Here is a 15,343-nt window from a genome sequence, read left to right as displayed (position 1 = left end):
GCGGGCCGACCCAAGCCCCGCGATTCGGGGCGGGCGGACACGTTGCCTCTGCCGCTGCCGGAGCTCCCGATGTCGGCCCCCATCCAGGGGCCTGCGGGCTTCCGACGTCCACGCGGCCCGCGCCGGAGCCTCCGGAGACGAGTCGCAGCCACTCCCGCAGCATCCGCAGGCAGCCAGCGCCGCAGGTGGTGAGTCCGGACCGCGGGCTCTGCGGACCAGAGACCCAGGTGGTCCCAGGTGCATGGCCGGTGGTAGGCCGCAACGGGAACGGAGACACAATAGACAATAGACAATAGGTGCAGGAGTAGGCCATTCAGCCCTTCGAGCCAGCACCGCCATTCAATGCGATCATGGCTGATCACTATCAATCAGTACCCCGTTCCTGCCTTCTCCCCATACCCCCTCACTCCGCTATCCTTAAGAGCTCTATCCAGCTCTCTCTTGAAAGCATCCAACGAACTGGCCTCCACTGCCTTCTGAGGCAGAGAATTCCACACCTTCACCACCCTCTGACTGAAAAAGTTCTTCCTCATCTCCGTTCTAAATGGCCTACCCCTTATTCTCAAACTGTGGCCCCTTGTTCTGGACTCCCCCAACATTGGGAACATGTTATCTGCCTCTAATGTGTCCAATCCCCTAATTATCTTATATGTTTCAATAAGATCCCCCCTCATCCTTCTAAATTCCAGTGATACAGTGATTCCACGATACAGAACAAAGGTCGCGTCTCCGTTCTGGAGAGAGAATGTTACAGTTACAGTTCCCGTTCCCTCCCACCCCCCCCCCCCAAAACATAACATACAACACTACATCATATTAACACTACAATTGAGACAAAAACAACAAAAAACACAAAAGACAGACGGACTGCAGGCAAGCCGCAGCTGCGACGGCAGCGCATACGAGGATGTTGCCAGGACTAGAGGGTCTGGGCTTTCAGCAGAGGTTGTGTAGGCTGGGACTCTATTCCTTGGAGCACAGGAGGATGAGAGATGATCTTATAGAGGTGTATAAGATCACGAGAGGAATAGATCGTGTAGATGCACAGAGTCTCTTGCCCAGAGTAGGTGAATCGAGGTTTAAGGTGAAGGGGAAAATATTTAATAAGACTCTGAGCAGTAACTTTTTCACATAAAGGGTGGTGGATGTATGGAACAAGCTGCCAGAGGAGGTAGTTGAGGCTGGGACTTCTCCAACACTTAAGAAGCAGATAGACAGGTACATGGATAGGACAGGTTTGGAGGGATATGGACAAGGTGGGACTAGTGAGGCTGGGACGTGTGGGCCGGCCGGTGTGGGCAAGTTGGGCTGAAGGGCCTGTTTCCACATTGTATCACTCTATGACTCTTTGACCTTGAACCATTAGGACAATAGGTACATTCCACCCATAATTCCACTGTTCCAATTAGCCGGTGGCGCAAATCAACAGTCATTAATAATGAAATTTAAAAAATGATCTGTGCATCTTACCAATGACATGGCCTTTACTCAATAGACCTTTCTGTCATTACTGTATTCACTATATTTTAAGGACTTTGAGCAACATTGCTTTAATGTACAGACCCCAATTTAATTAATTACACCCTAAGTTTGACGATTACACACAAATCTACATTTATTAAATATTCCTTTTTTTCCCCCAAATGTCTGCTATAATTTCTCATTGGCATAATTATTTTATGAAGCCAATATTATTTGTTAATATTAATGTCTTAACATTGTATCACATCAATAGGCTTATTAAAATTGTGACATTCTGCACATGCCCATTTGTAATTTATAGGAATTAATTTTCTACTTTGTGCCTGGATTGTTGGAATACTGTTTCTTCAAAGAAAAACAAGCTGTAATGACATACTATTCCCAAATATGTTTTAAAAAGTCATCTCTTACATGTATTCCATTCTAATATACATGAATATAAACTGAAACTGAGACTCCTCGATGGTGAAACCCTTGTTTCTTAATTCTGTGAGATCCTTGTATCTTAATTTTAGTATTGCTGCAATGACAATGTCAGAAACTCATTTCTGGACAACACAATTATACGACCAATACATTCTTCTTTCCATGGATTCATCAGTGTTGCAAATCCCATTGCACAGCTTTCTACTATATCTATTCTTTGCTCACCCATCATGCAATAACCGACTTCTCTTCTGTCCACCCTACCTCTGTTATTTGATTCCATACTCCACCTTCATTTCCATGAGATTCCATCATCTGCAGCACATAGTTACCTCCATTAATCACATCCCAGACTCTGTTGTTGTTGTCATCTCCACCCCCCTCTCCCCCACTAATCCATCCCTTCTCACATGCATCCACCTCTTGCTACACCCCCTCACCTCTTAACGCTTGTTACTTCTTCAAACCAGAGAAAGCGTCTCGACTCAAATTATTGACAGTTCATTTCTCCCCACAAATGCTGCCTAACCTGCTGAGTTCCTCCAGCAGTTTGCTTTTTGCTTCGCATTCCATTATCTACAGTCTTTTTTGTCTCTTACTTCTCTTAATCTGTTTGCCCTCCGACACTATTAAGACTTCTGGAAACACAGACTCAAAATCAAGCAATTACTACTTCCTTATACTCCTCACCCAATTAAACTTGTTGCAACCTTCCAATTGTTTTAGTCATGGAGTAATACAGTGTGGAACCAGTCCTTTAGCCCAACTTGCCCACACCGGTCAAAATGTCCTAGCTGCACTAGTCCCACCAGCCAGCATTTGGTCCATATCCCTCCAAACCTGTCCTATCCATGTACCTGTCTAACTGTTTCTTAAATGTTGGGATAGTCCCTGCCTCAACGACCTCCTCTGGCAGCTTGTTCCATACATCCACCACCCTTTGTGTGATAAGGTTACCCCTCAGATTACTATTACATTTTTTCCCCCTTCACCTTAAACCAATGTCCTCTGGTCCTCGATTCACCTACTCTGGGCAAGAGACAATGTGCATCTACCCGATCTATTCCTCTCATAATAGACAATAGGTGCAGGAGTAGGCCATTCAGCCCTTTGAGCCAGCACCGCCATTCACTGTGATCATGGCTGATCATCCACAATCAGTACCCTGTTCCTGCCTTCTCCCCATATCTCTTGACTCCACTATCTTTAAGAGCTCTATCTAACTCTCTCTTGAAAGCATCCAGAGAATCGGCCTCCACTGCCTTCTGAGGCACCCCTCATCTTCCTCGCATTTTCTTATGAATCAGCAAATTATGGGGTTACACCTCTCAGCAGGACAAAGACCATAATCAAGTACCTCTGGATGCAATATTTCATCAGAAAGTGATTGACCCAAAAGACAGCTTACTAGCCATTGATGCCCACTGACCTGCACAATATTTTTAGCTGTTCGTCCTGTTCATCAGATTTCCAACATGTGCTTTGTCTTGACAAAATCATGGGAGGAATAGATTGGGTAAATGCACAGAGTTTCTTGCCCAGAGTATTGGAATCAAGAACCAGAGGGCATAGGTTTAAGGTGAGGGGGGGAAAAGATTTAATAGGAACCTGAGGGGTAACCTTTTTGACACAAAGGGGGTGGGTGTGTGGAACGAGCTGCTGGAGGAGGTATTTGAGACAGGTACTATTGCAACATTTAAGAAACATTTAGACAGGTATATGGATAGGATTGGTTTAGAGGGATATGGGCCAAATGCAGGCAGGTGGGACTAATGTAGATGGGGCATGTTGGTCGGCGTTGGAAAGTTGGGCCGAAGGGCCTGTTTCCACACTGTATGATTCTAAAAGGCGAGCTATTCTTTGAAAAAAAGCAACTTCTGACAATTTTGGGGACAATAGTAAAATGTGGGGAACAAATCCTGTTGCAATTAAAGGGAATGTAAGGAAAAGAAAGCCTAGTGAATTTAACTGGAGAGTGGGAAACTGAGCTCCAGTGAGAATAAGGAAAGTTATAAGAAGCATATAAAATTATGAGAGACACAGATACGGTGGATGGTCAGAAAACCTATTCCAGGATGGAATGATCAAATACTAGGAGGGCATAGGTTTAAGATGAGAGTTTGAAGGAGAAAGTTTCAGTGAGATACGCAGGGCAAATTTTTCCTTTAAACACAGAGGGTGGTGGATGCCTGGAACGCACAGCCTCGAGTAGTGGTGGCATTCAAGAGGCTTTTGGGATAGGCAGATAGATAGGCAGGGAACCTCGGGATATAAATTATGTGCGGGCAGATAAGAGTTTGTCTTGGCATTATGTTTGGTACAGGCAATGAGGGCCGAAGAGCTTGTTCTTGTACTACCCCGTTCTATGCTCGGTATTCAACATTCTATGGCCATGGATGGATGCTGGAAAGTTTAAATAGAATCAGATGAGCCAGTTTGCTAAACCATTGGGATTTCCGAATAAAAGGGCAGTGGATTATTGGATATTTAACTATGTGGCAAAACCTGACATCAGACATAATTGTGGTTCTCTGTTTGGTGGTGAGAGAGATATTGATTAAATGGCGGCATGGTGGTGCAGCCGTAGATTTGCTGCCTTATAGTGCCAGAGACCCGGGTTCGATTCTGACCACAAATGCTGTCTGTATGGGGTTTGTACGTTCTCCCTGTAACCTGCGTGGGTTTTCTCCGGGTGCTCTGGTTTCCTCCAATACTCCAAAGACGTACAGGCTTGTAGACAAATTGGCTTTGGTAAAAATTGTAAATTGTTAGTGTGCAGGATAGTGTTAATGTGCGGGGATTGCTGGTCGTCATGGAATCGATGGGCCGGAGTGCCTGCTTCTGCATTGTATCTCTGAAATCAATGCCCTCCAAATTTTTTTTACCGTGAACTTTAAATGGGGCATAGAATATTTAAAATCAACATGCAAGAGTTTTACAAATGCAACACTTTGTTTCCAGTACTCACCGTGAAGACAAGCTGGGTTTACCACTCTTGCTACAGCTGGTGTAAATTCCTGGGCCATCATCAAAGAAACTTCCAAGGGCCAACTTCTGTCGGATAGATTCCCTCTCATTTTTTTGGGCCTGTAAACCAAACAGAAATGAATGTCAGGCAACGTAACTACCTTTGTGGCTGCCGGTATGTGTTTTTTTTGTTTTGGTTTATGATCACTGCAGAAAATTCCATTACATAAATAAAACACAAATTTATAGTCCATTATCCATTGACGACAATGTTTGCGGCATTCAATGGTTTCACCAGCCCCCTGTTTTTCCTAATTCTTTTCCGTCGTCGGTATCTCTTGCTCAAGCACTTAACCGGCAGGGTCCGTAAGTCTCGTCCCTGTGTCTATTAGCCAAACGTGGATAGGTTTCAGTAATTTGATTAATTCTTAGAAAATGTTATTGTAATGATGATTCACTGATAGGTTAAATTCCTTGCAGATTTACCTCACTGACTCAGCTGTAATATGTGCATTTATTTACCAATGTTGTCAAAAGACGCATACCACTGTCATATTGCCATCAACTTCGAAGTAAGAGCATTACAGTAATGAAAAACAATACCATTAGTCCATTATAAAAATGCTGAAACTGGCAGGGCCACAAAGTGAGTGAGAATCCAGTATTACGATCCTGTGTCCCATATGCCTTCTTTGTCTAACTAATTGTTACCCCAATATACCATCACATTATTTTTAATCAAATGAAAGATTTTAACCATACAAGAAGCATGCCAGTGACAGACACAAACTATCAAATTTTAATTACTGTGTTTGCAAATGTCAATGTGCATCTAAATTACTAACCTATGATTTAATCAGGGACCACAGCTGAGCAATTGGTTGCCTGTTCATGACTGGCAATCATTCCACATCCTTTAACATGGAATTCCCGACAGCTGGAAGTGAGTCTTAAAGTTGCCGGGAAGTGCAACATTGCATTTAGAAAATGTTTCACAGCAATTTTCAAACCGACAATCCTTCATCAACTGTGCCAATAAGGAGATATCTAATTTTCAGGAGATACTGCAATTCCAATTGTAACAGATAGAAGCAAATGCTAAATGTATAGAGACACAAGAGACTGCAGATACTGGAATCTTGAGTAAAAGATCTGCTGGTGGAAGTCCGTAGGTCAGGATGCCTGACACACTGAGTTCCTCCAGCAGTTTGCTTTGATAAAAATATAGGTTTGTTAATGAGGTGCTCAGGAGACATAGACATATTCCAAACTAGAAAACTTCCGTAGTGTGTACATTAAACAAAAAAAAAAATCAGGATTTTATGCTCCAGTTTCAGCAAGTACATTTAAAACCACAGGCGCATCAATCATTGAAAGGTCACCAGCCTTAATTGCCTAAAGGGCCTGTCCCACTTAGGCGATTTTTTAGGCGACTGCCGGCGACTATCATAGCCGTAGCAGGTCGCCGAAATACTGCCAGCGACTGGACCCCCTTACGATAATGTCTACGACAAGCCGCAACAACCTACCACCTAGTCGATGTCAAGCTACGGCAAGCTACCGACAACCGGCGACCCAATCGTCACGAGTAGGGCGTCCACCTACGACCACACAGGCGACAACCTACGACAACCAAAGTCAACCTACATCCACTCGCGACAAGCTACGACCCTGTTGGTGACAACTGAAGACAATTCACATCATTTTGGCCTCCGGTTTTGACGCCGGTACCTGTCGCCGGTTGACGTTGGTAGTCGCCAATGGAATTCACCAAAGTCAGCACCGGCGACAACCTATGTCACCTGGCGACAACCTACGACAGCACCTACGTCAGGAGATGTCAAGCTACGATCATTGGCATCAAACCCACTGTCACCGAAATTTTTTCAACATTCTGAAAATCCAGCAGCGACCAGAAAGACGCTACGCCTCTTTGGAGACGACTCACGACCGTACAGGCGACGCCCCAGCGACCATGTGGCAACAGCTTAGCAGGCAGTGAAGAAAGCCAATGGAATGTTGGCCTTCGTAACAAGAGGAGTTGAGTATAGGAGCAAAGAGGTCCTTCTACAGTTGTACCGGGCCCTGGTGAGACCGCACCTGGAGTACTGTGTGCAGTTTTGGTCTCCAAATTTGAGGAAGGATATTCTTGCTATTGAGGGCGTGCAGCGTAGGTTCACTAGGTTAATTCCCGGAATGGCGGGACTGTCGTATGTTGAAAGGCTGGAGCGATTGGGCTTGTATACACTGGAATTTAGAAGGATGAGGGGGGATCTTATTGAAACATATAAGATAATTAGGGGATTGGACACATTAGAGGCAGGAAACATGTTCCCAATGTTGGGGGAGTCCAGAACAAGGGGCCACAGTTTAAGAATAAGGGGTAGGCCATTTAGAACGGAGATGAGGAAGAACTTTTTCAGTCAGAGAGTGGTGAAGGTGTGGAATTCTCTGCCTCAGAAGGCAGTGGAGGCCAGTTCGTTGGATGCTTTCAAGAGAGAGCTGGATAGAGCTCTTAAGGATAGCGGAGTGAGGGGGTATGGGGAGAAGGCAGGAACGGGGTACTGATTGAGAGTGATCAGCCATGATCGCATTGAATGGCGGTGCTGGCTCGAAGGGCTGAATGGCCTACTCCTGCACCTATTGTCTATTGTCTATTGACAGCCTAGTCGCCTGTAGTCGTCTAAAAAATCGCCTGTGGGACAGGGGTTTAACTTACATCAGCTTATAGCCAGATGGAGGATGTCGTTAAAATATTCTATTGAGGATACACAGTCTGAATCATGCAAGTGTTGTTTCGCTATAAATCAGTACCAAAGTCCACAGCTTCACCAAAATCCCAATTTAATATACTGCATCGCTTCACATTAGCAAACAGCGAGGAAGAGACCAAATTGAAAAAGACTTCCATCTGGGCATTTATAATTTGACCAGAAGGTTAGTCCTGCTTGAAAATGCCAAGTCTACATTGAGATATGCAATATTAATTATAATGTAATAACATATTAATAGGGAGGACATTTTCAGAAACTTAAGTGAATCTAACATTTCAATATAAAATTCAACCAAATTGATGTTAGACTTTGAAATAAGCTTTGGCATGAGAAGCAAGTAATCATCCCTCCAACAAATGAGTCTAAAAATAATCTAAAAAAGAGATTCCAATAAATCTAAAAAGAGAATTTAAAAAAATTGTATGTTAAAAAACATATTCAGAACAAAAGTCCTAATCCTCAAGAGTTCACCAAATAAATAGGAATGTTCCAAAATCCTCTGCAGTTGCTAAACCTCTGTTAACGCAGCGGTAGGGTTGCTGCAGTACAGCACTTGCAGCGCCAGAGACCCGGGTTCAAACCCCACTACGGGTGCAGTCTGTACGGAGTTTGTACTTTCTCCCCGTGACCTGCGTGGGTTTTCTCCGAGATCTTCGGTTTCCTCCCACACTCCAAAGACGTACAGGTATGTAGGTTAATTGGCTTGGTGTATGTGTAAATTGTCCCTAGTGCGTGTAAGATAGTGTTATTGTGTGGGGACCGCTGGTTGGTGCGGATTTAGCGGGCCGAAGGGCCTGTCTCCATGCTGCATCTCCAAACTAAACTAAACCTCAAATTATTTAAACGCATCTCCCCCCACTATGAAACAATATCAGCAAGTGTTCAAAACAGATTTCCAGCAAAAGAATTTAAGTCCACAAATTATTTCATTTTTAAAAATGGAATTGCATAAAACATCAGGCTGCCATGCATATCAACAGCTGCAGTAATTGAAAAGATTATGCACTCCACAAAATATAATTACTCTAGTGTTGCTGGTGGAGGCGTGGGAAGAAGGGTTCTGGAAGGCCCTGGAGAATTTCAAGAGATGTGAAATTCAATCAGCATTCTGGAATTTTGTTTATTTTTGGGGAATTAGAGAACACACATATCCAAAATGTGAAAGTCACCAAGAATTATGGAGCTACCACTAAGAACGGGCAATTGGAGCGATTGGCTTCTTTGCATTGAATCTGCCAAAGCCTTCTTGATTGTTATAAACTCAGTCGTTTTACAAATGACCTTCAGGGAAAGAAATCTGCCCTTCTTTGTCCATTAACGGCGCATCAACATAGGAGTTGCTTTACTGCATTTAAATATGCCGTGGGATTCATTGCCACAGAAGGCTGTGGAGGCCAAGTCAATGGATATTTTTACGGTGGGGATTGATCGATTCTTGATTCGTACTGGTGTCAGGGTTTATGGGGAGATGGCAGGAGAATGGGGCTGAGAGGGAAAGATAGATCAGCCATGATTGAATGGCGGAGTAGACCTGATGGGCCAAATGGCCTAATTCTGCTCCAATAACATGAACATATGTCAGTGAATCTCTCTGGTTTTTTTTTGTTTTTGTTTTTTAAATTTTATTTAAATTTTAACAAAGCACATACATGTTGCAACTCATATAACCCAATGATACCTACATTATAAATTTGATTATACATGTATTGTTCTGTATTATAATCTCTCTGTTTATGGACTAATTAGGTTGGACAATAAATGATGGCCATATCTGCGCAAGTTAGAAACGAGCAATTAAAAAAAGTTAAAGCATGAGCCGACCATTTGGTTCCTCTGTACCCTTTACAGATCTCGGAAAGAGACAAAGATTTTTGTCCTTTTTTCCCGGTCCTTTCCTTCTATCATTCTTCTGTTTCCAAATAGTTATTCAATTATTGGTTCCACTATTCTCCTGGAACATCCTAAATGTCCTCTGCCTAAAAATGTACTCGAACCTCTTGTCCTTTTAGTTAGAAAACATAGAAAATAGGTGCAGGAGTGGGCCATTTGGCCTTTCGAGCCAGCACTGCCATTCAATATGATCATGGCTGATCATCCATAATCTGTACCCCGTTCCTGCTTTCTCCCCATAATCCCTTGATTCCGTTAGCCCTAAGAGCTATATCTACTCTCTCTTGAATATTTCCAGTGAATTGGCCTCCACTGCCATTCAGTTATCATCTCAAGAAATGCTAACCAGTCATCAACTTACTGAACCCCCTCAAACCACCATTGCAAAAGCCCCTGCCACAGAGAAGGATGGTGGTTCTGCTGCCTCGTAGCTCCTAGAACCTACTCTTCACAAGAGTGTGAGCTTCCTCCAGGTGCTCCAATTTCGTTCCACATTTTGTTCATGTGCATAAAAACCTTCGATTTGTACCAGCATCTGCAGTTATTTTCTTATAAAGGCAAGAGGAGTTGATGAGCATAGGCAAGGGAGAATTAGTAGTGAAGGTACAAAGAAATGAGGGCGAGTGGGGATTACTCCCTGGGCCTGGCATGGGAGATGTCCCAATTGACCTCCCTGTGTCGGCATGAAATAAGATCCCCTTCATCTAAATTGGTTTCTATTTTCTCTTGCCTTTCCTCATCAACACGGCTTCTACTGATGTAACTGTAATGAAAACTCTTCAAAAGGAATTGAAATATGATTATGATGACATGGTGGAATATTGCGGTTGTTACAACTAACCTTAGAGGTGAAAGTCTTAGCTTAGCTTAGAGATACAGCACGAAAACAGGGCCTTCAGCCCACTGAGTCTGCGCCGACCAGCAATCCCTGCAGACTAACACTGTCCTGCATATACACTAGGGACAATTTATAATTTTACCGAAGCCAATTAACCTACAAACCTGTACATCAATTAACCTACAATCAGAGAAAACCCCTGCAGGTCACGGGGAGAACGTACATGTAGCACCCACAGTCAGGATCGAACACGGGTTTTTGGCATGGTAAGGCAGCAATTCTACCACCGCACAAAACATGAGATGACCATTTGGTCCCTGTAGATCATGGAAAGAGTCAATGTCGTTGGTTTCCGCATTGACAAAGAGTTTAGTCCAGGATCTGTTCATTGAGTATCAGCACCCGTAAACCTAGTTAAAAGGTTCGGCCATGAAGGATCGCGTATACAAGACTAAAACACACTCGTTGATGAGTGATGATCAGTATAAATTTGCCAAGATTAAACTTGTGGGAAGTCAGTATATCTGGATCTTAAATGTCAGACACGCTATTGGAAAGTGCAGTACTAGCCGAGGGAGCCAGGAGAAGATAGAAATGTCAGCCTAAATGTTGTTGACTGCAAAGTGTAGCTGATGCCATGGCAAGAGCTAAGTGCACCATGAATAATTAAAAACAGGGTTACATCCATGAATAGGTTGCTACTGATGCGATAATAAATTTGAAATTTTGAAGAAGCAATTAGCAAAACAAAAAGACTGAACGCAATGCACCTCATCTAAGAGTGGGGATTATCTCGTTTGCTACCAAAGAGATGCCTAGCTTGGCTGAGATTTTATGCAAGGTCTCTGAGAATGCCAGTGCAATATTGCTGTCTGCATCAGGCACAGCCATTAACTGTGCCCAGTGACACTACACTGCCTGCTCCCAGTCTACATCCCATCTCATTTATAAAATGCTAAAAACTGTGTTCAAATCCACTCATGGACCACTTCCTCTGCAGAATTATTTGGTCCACAACATTAAGGATTCTGCACCCTTTGCATTCAAGCACATACCTATATTTAGTTTAGCTGCAGAATTTCCTCTGTTAACTCTGCACCTTTTCCCCTTTGCCTTTGAAACTCAAAAAACAAGCTTTTGCTAAACTCAAGCTTCAACAAACCATCAATTCACTTCTATTTATTTCACAAAATGCTGGTGTAACTCAGCAGGTCAGGCAGCATCTCAGGAGAGAAGGAATGGGCGATGTTTCGGGTCGAGACCCTTCTTTAATTCACCTCTGGTTTTTTTTGCAGAATGTTGTTTTTTCTCAGATACACCTTGACAAAAGAAGTTAGTTTATTTTTCATTGTTGAATGCACTTTGGAAGAAATGGCTGCAGTCTGTTTCTATGGTGCATTTAATATTGTATCAATATCTCTCTATGGTGCATTTAATATCTGCACACTGTGGACAGCTTGGTTGTAATCATGTATAGTCTTTCCACACAACAAAAAAGCTTATCACTGTACTGTTCAGTGGCACAGAGGTAGAGTTGCTGCCTTACAGCCCCAGAGACCCAGGTTCGATCCTGGCTACAGGTGATGTGTTTGTATGGAGTTTGTACGTTCTCCTTGTGACCACGTGGGTTTCCCCAGGGCGTTCTGGTTTCCTCCCACAGTCCAAAAACGTACTGGTTTGTCAGCTAATTGACCAGTAAAAAGTTGTGCATTGGCTCTAGTGTTTATGATAGTGCTAGTGTACAGGGTGACCGCTGGTCGGCATGGACTCCTTAGGTCGGAAGTTTAGTTTAATTTAGAGATACAATGCGGAAAAAGGCCCTTCTGCCCACCGAGTCTGCACACTAACACTATCCAACACACACTAGGGAAAATTTACACTTTTTTTTTAACCATCTTGTCTAAAGTCGAAAGTGCACCTCGGTACAGGCGACAATAAGCTAAACTAAACCTAAACCATACTAAAACTACTTTTAAATATAAGAACACCTACTTGTTAGTGTCACCAGTAGCCACTACTCAAGGGCCCAGATTGCTCGATGGTGATTGCAAGGCTGCTGAAAGGCCACACACAGGTTGGATGGATTAGGCACTTAGCTTTCACTTCAATTAAACAGGTGCCGCACAGTGCGGTCGGTCAGAGTGTGCCTGAGCCATGCTATCACAGCAATGCCATTTCGAACCGTTGAAGAAATGGATGCGGCATTGTACAGGAAAAATCCTATTCAATTGGTGAATTGCACGCTGAATACGAGCAAATTACACAGATGAACAGGCTTAACATTATCGCTTGCCACCAGATCACTGATACTTAGACACTGGCTGCATGTGTACATGCTTTTTCTTTATTGCCCCTCAAGCATCATGAAGGACCTTCGACTGCAATTCTCTTCCCAAGATACTGTGATATTGTGAAGAATATAACTTCAGTTCAAACAGACTAAGCTGGAAAGGAAATCTTAAAAATCTTCCAAATTAAGGTTTTTTTTCACTCCGTATCTCTACTTCGTGACAATGTCACCAAAGAAACAAGTCATTATATAAATAACGAGTTGACTCAGGTGTGTTTAGCTCTGCCCTCGACGCGCGTTTGCAAGGGTGAATGTAGGGGAAATATTTATTAGCAGATTGTGGACCTGCTAAACTCAATCTTTTCTTCATCAAAGCACCTTTTGTTTTGCTAATAGTTGGACATCAAACATTCCTAAATCAGACAAGCAGGATGGAAGGTTACAAACAAAAGGGTATTTGTGTCAGGATAATTATCAGCAATTTCAGGATAAAAAGAGGGGGTGGGGGAGGAAGCAGGGGGGTGGATAGGAAGAAAGGGAGTGGGGGAGAGGAAGGGAGGGAGAGAGGGGGGGGAGGAAGGGAAAGTGGGGGGACAAAGGGAGAGTGTGGGGACAAAGGGAGAGTGTGGGGACGAAGGGAGAGTGGGAGGAGGAAGGGAGAGTGGGAGGAGGAAGGGAGAGTGGGAGGAGGAAGGGAGAGTGGGAGGAGGAAGGGAGAGTGGGAAGAGGAAGGGAGAGTGGGGGGAGGAAGGAAGAGTGGGGGGGAGGAAGGGAGAGTGGGGGAGGAAGGGAGAGTGGGGGAAGGAAGGGAGAGTGGGGGGGGGAGGAAGGGAGAGTGGGGGGGAGGAAGGGAGAGTGGGGGGGAGGAAGGGAGAGTGGGGGGGAGGAAGGGAGAGTGGGGGGAGGAAGGGAGAGTGGGGGGGAGGAAGGGAGAGTGGGGGGGAGGAAGGGAGAGTGGGGGAGGAAGGGAGAGTGGGGGGAGGAAGGGAGAGTGGGGGGTGGAAGAGAGAGTGGGGGGGTGGAAGGGAGAGTGTTCGGGGGAGGAAGGGAGAGGAGGATGAGGAGAATGGGGAGGAAGGGGGAAATGGGCAAGGGTCACTTTGCAAGGAACAATTAGCAGATCATTTTAAGTGACTGCAATGGTTCAGCCTACATCGCCTTGAGAATAACTTCTCTGAGTTACTCCAGCATTTTGTGTCTACCTTCGATTTAAACCAGCATCTGCAGTTCTTTCCTACAAGTGGAAGGTGTTTTGAATAGCAGATGGTTGGACAAAGGTCAGAGATGGAAAGACAAAGAGTGAGATAAGGAGATTATGAATGAAAGAGGCGTGAAATGGGAAATAGACACAAAAAAGCTGGAGTAACTCAGCAGGTCAGGCAGCATCACTGGAGCAAAGGAATAGGCGACGTGTCGGGTTCTTTTCATGTCTATCTCCGTAAAACAACATCTGCAGTTCCTTCCTTCACGTGAAATGGGAAGCTGGTTGAATCAATACTGGTCAAAGGCCACGTGTGAAGGCGAAAGGGAGAAATTAGTGCACATCAGGTGAGGGCTCATGGAAGGGGAAAAATGGGAGAAGGGTGGGTTAGGTTAGTTATCTAAATTTGGTGAATTCAATATTCATATCGTTGGGCAACCTCCCCTCCCTTCTCTTTTCTCCCTTTCTTCCCAATGCCCCACCTGGATAGGCACCCATTTGACACTTCTCCCTTCCATCCCTTCCACTTACAGTCTAGTTTCACATTTCACACCTCTCCTTGTCTTGTGTCTTTTGATCTCTGGACATTACCCAACCTGTCCTGTCCTGAATTGAGCAGTCCTGAACTACTATCAACCTCATTGGCGAACCTCGGCTACCTTTGATCGGACTTCACGGATGCTATCTTGCACTAAACGTTATTCCCCGATCATGTGTTGTCTTTCCGCTGACTGGTCAGCAGCTTTTCACTGTTCCTCGATATAAGTGACAATAAACTAAACTGAACTGACCATCTGAACTGACCATCTGACCCCCCCCTCTCCACCCCACCCCTCAACTGTAACACGCTTTGGCCAGTCCCCATCTCTCTTCCAGCTTTTTACCCCACTACCTCCATCAGTCGGACAATGGGTTCCAACTCAAAGCCCTGGCTATCCATGTCCTGCTGCCTGAACCAAGGGGTTACTCCAGCACTTGATGTCTATTTTGGTAAACCAGCATCTGCAGTTCCTTGTGTCGATGACCTACAGGATAGGTTAGTGTAAGAAAATAACTGCAGATGCTGGTACAAATCAAAGGTATTTATTCACAAAATGCTGGAGTAACTCAGCAGGTCAGGCAGCATCTCAGGAGAGAAGGAATGGGTGACGTTTCAGGTTGAGGCCCTTCTTCAGACTGATGTCAGGGGAGCGGTATGAACATTGACTTCTCCAACTTTAGATAGTTTATCTGTCCCTCTCTTCCCTTCCCCTTCCCAGTTCTCCCTCTATCTTCCTGTCTCCACCTATATCCTTCCTTTGTCCCGCCCCCCTGACATCAGTCTGAAGAAGGGTCTCGACCCGAAACGTCACCCATTCCTTCTCTCCTGAGATGCTGCCTGACCTGCTGAGTTACTCCAGCATTTTGTGAATAAATACAGGATAAGTTAGGTGTTACAAATACAGAAATATCCGATACAAAAGACAACCTGGTGT

The 15,343-nt window shown here is 44.4% G+C and overlaps 1 protein-coding gene across 6 annotated transcripts in view; it reads right to left on the bottom strand.

The window, feature by feature from the left end:
- The window catches only part of schip1 (schwannomin interacting protein 1), a 558,202-nt gene that overhangs the window by 52,411 nt on the left and 490,448 nt on the right, over positions 1–15,343 (bottom strand). For 5 of the 6 annotated variants that reach the window (XM_078410855.1, XM_078410856.1, XM_078410857.1 and 2 more), the window contains one exon: positions 4,877–4,995. In XM_078410855.1, the coding sequence (XP_078266981.1) occupies positions 4,877–4,995 (119 nt within the window). Of the gene's footprint in view, positions 1–4,872; positions 4,996–15,343 lie in introns of all 6 variants that reach the window. The other variant, XM_078410860.1, reaches the window with a different exon arrangement.

The sequence above is a fragment of the Rhinoraja longicauda genome, chromosome 13 (assembly GCF_053455715.1).
Source record: "Rhinoraja longicauda isolate Sanriku21f chromosome 13, sRhiLon1.1, whole genome shotgun sequence".
Lineage (NCBI taxonomy): Eukaryota > Metazoa > Chordata > Chondrichthyes > Rajiformes > Arhynchobatidae > Rhinoraja > Rhinoraja longicauda.
The sequence above is the reverse complement of the archived record's forward strand: the minus strand, read 5'-3'. Positions and strand labels throughout refer to the sequence as shown.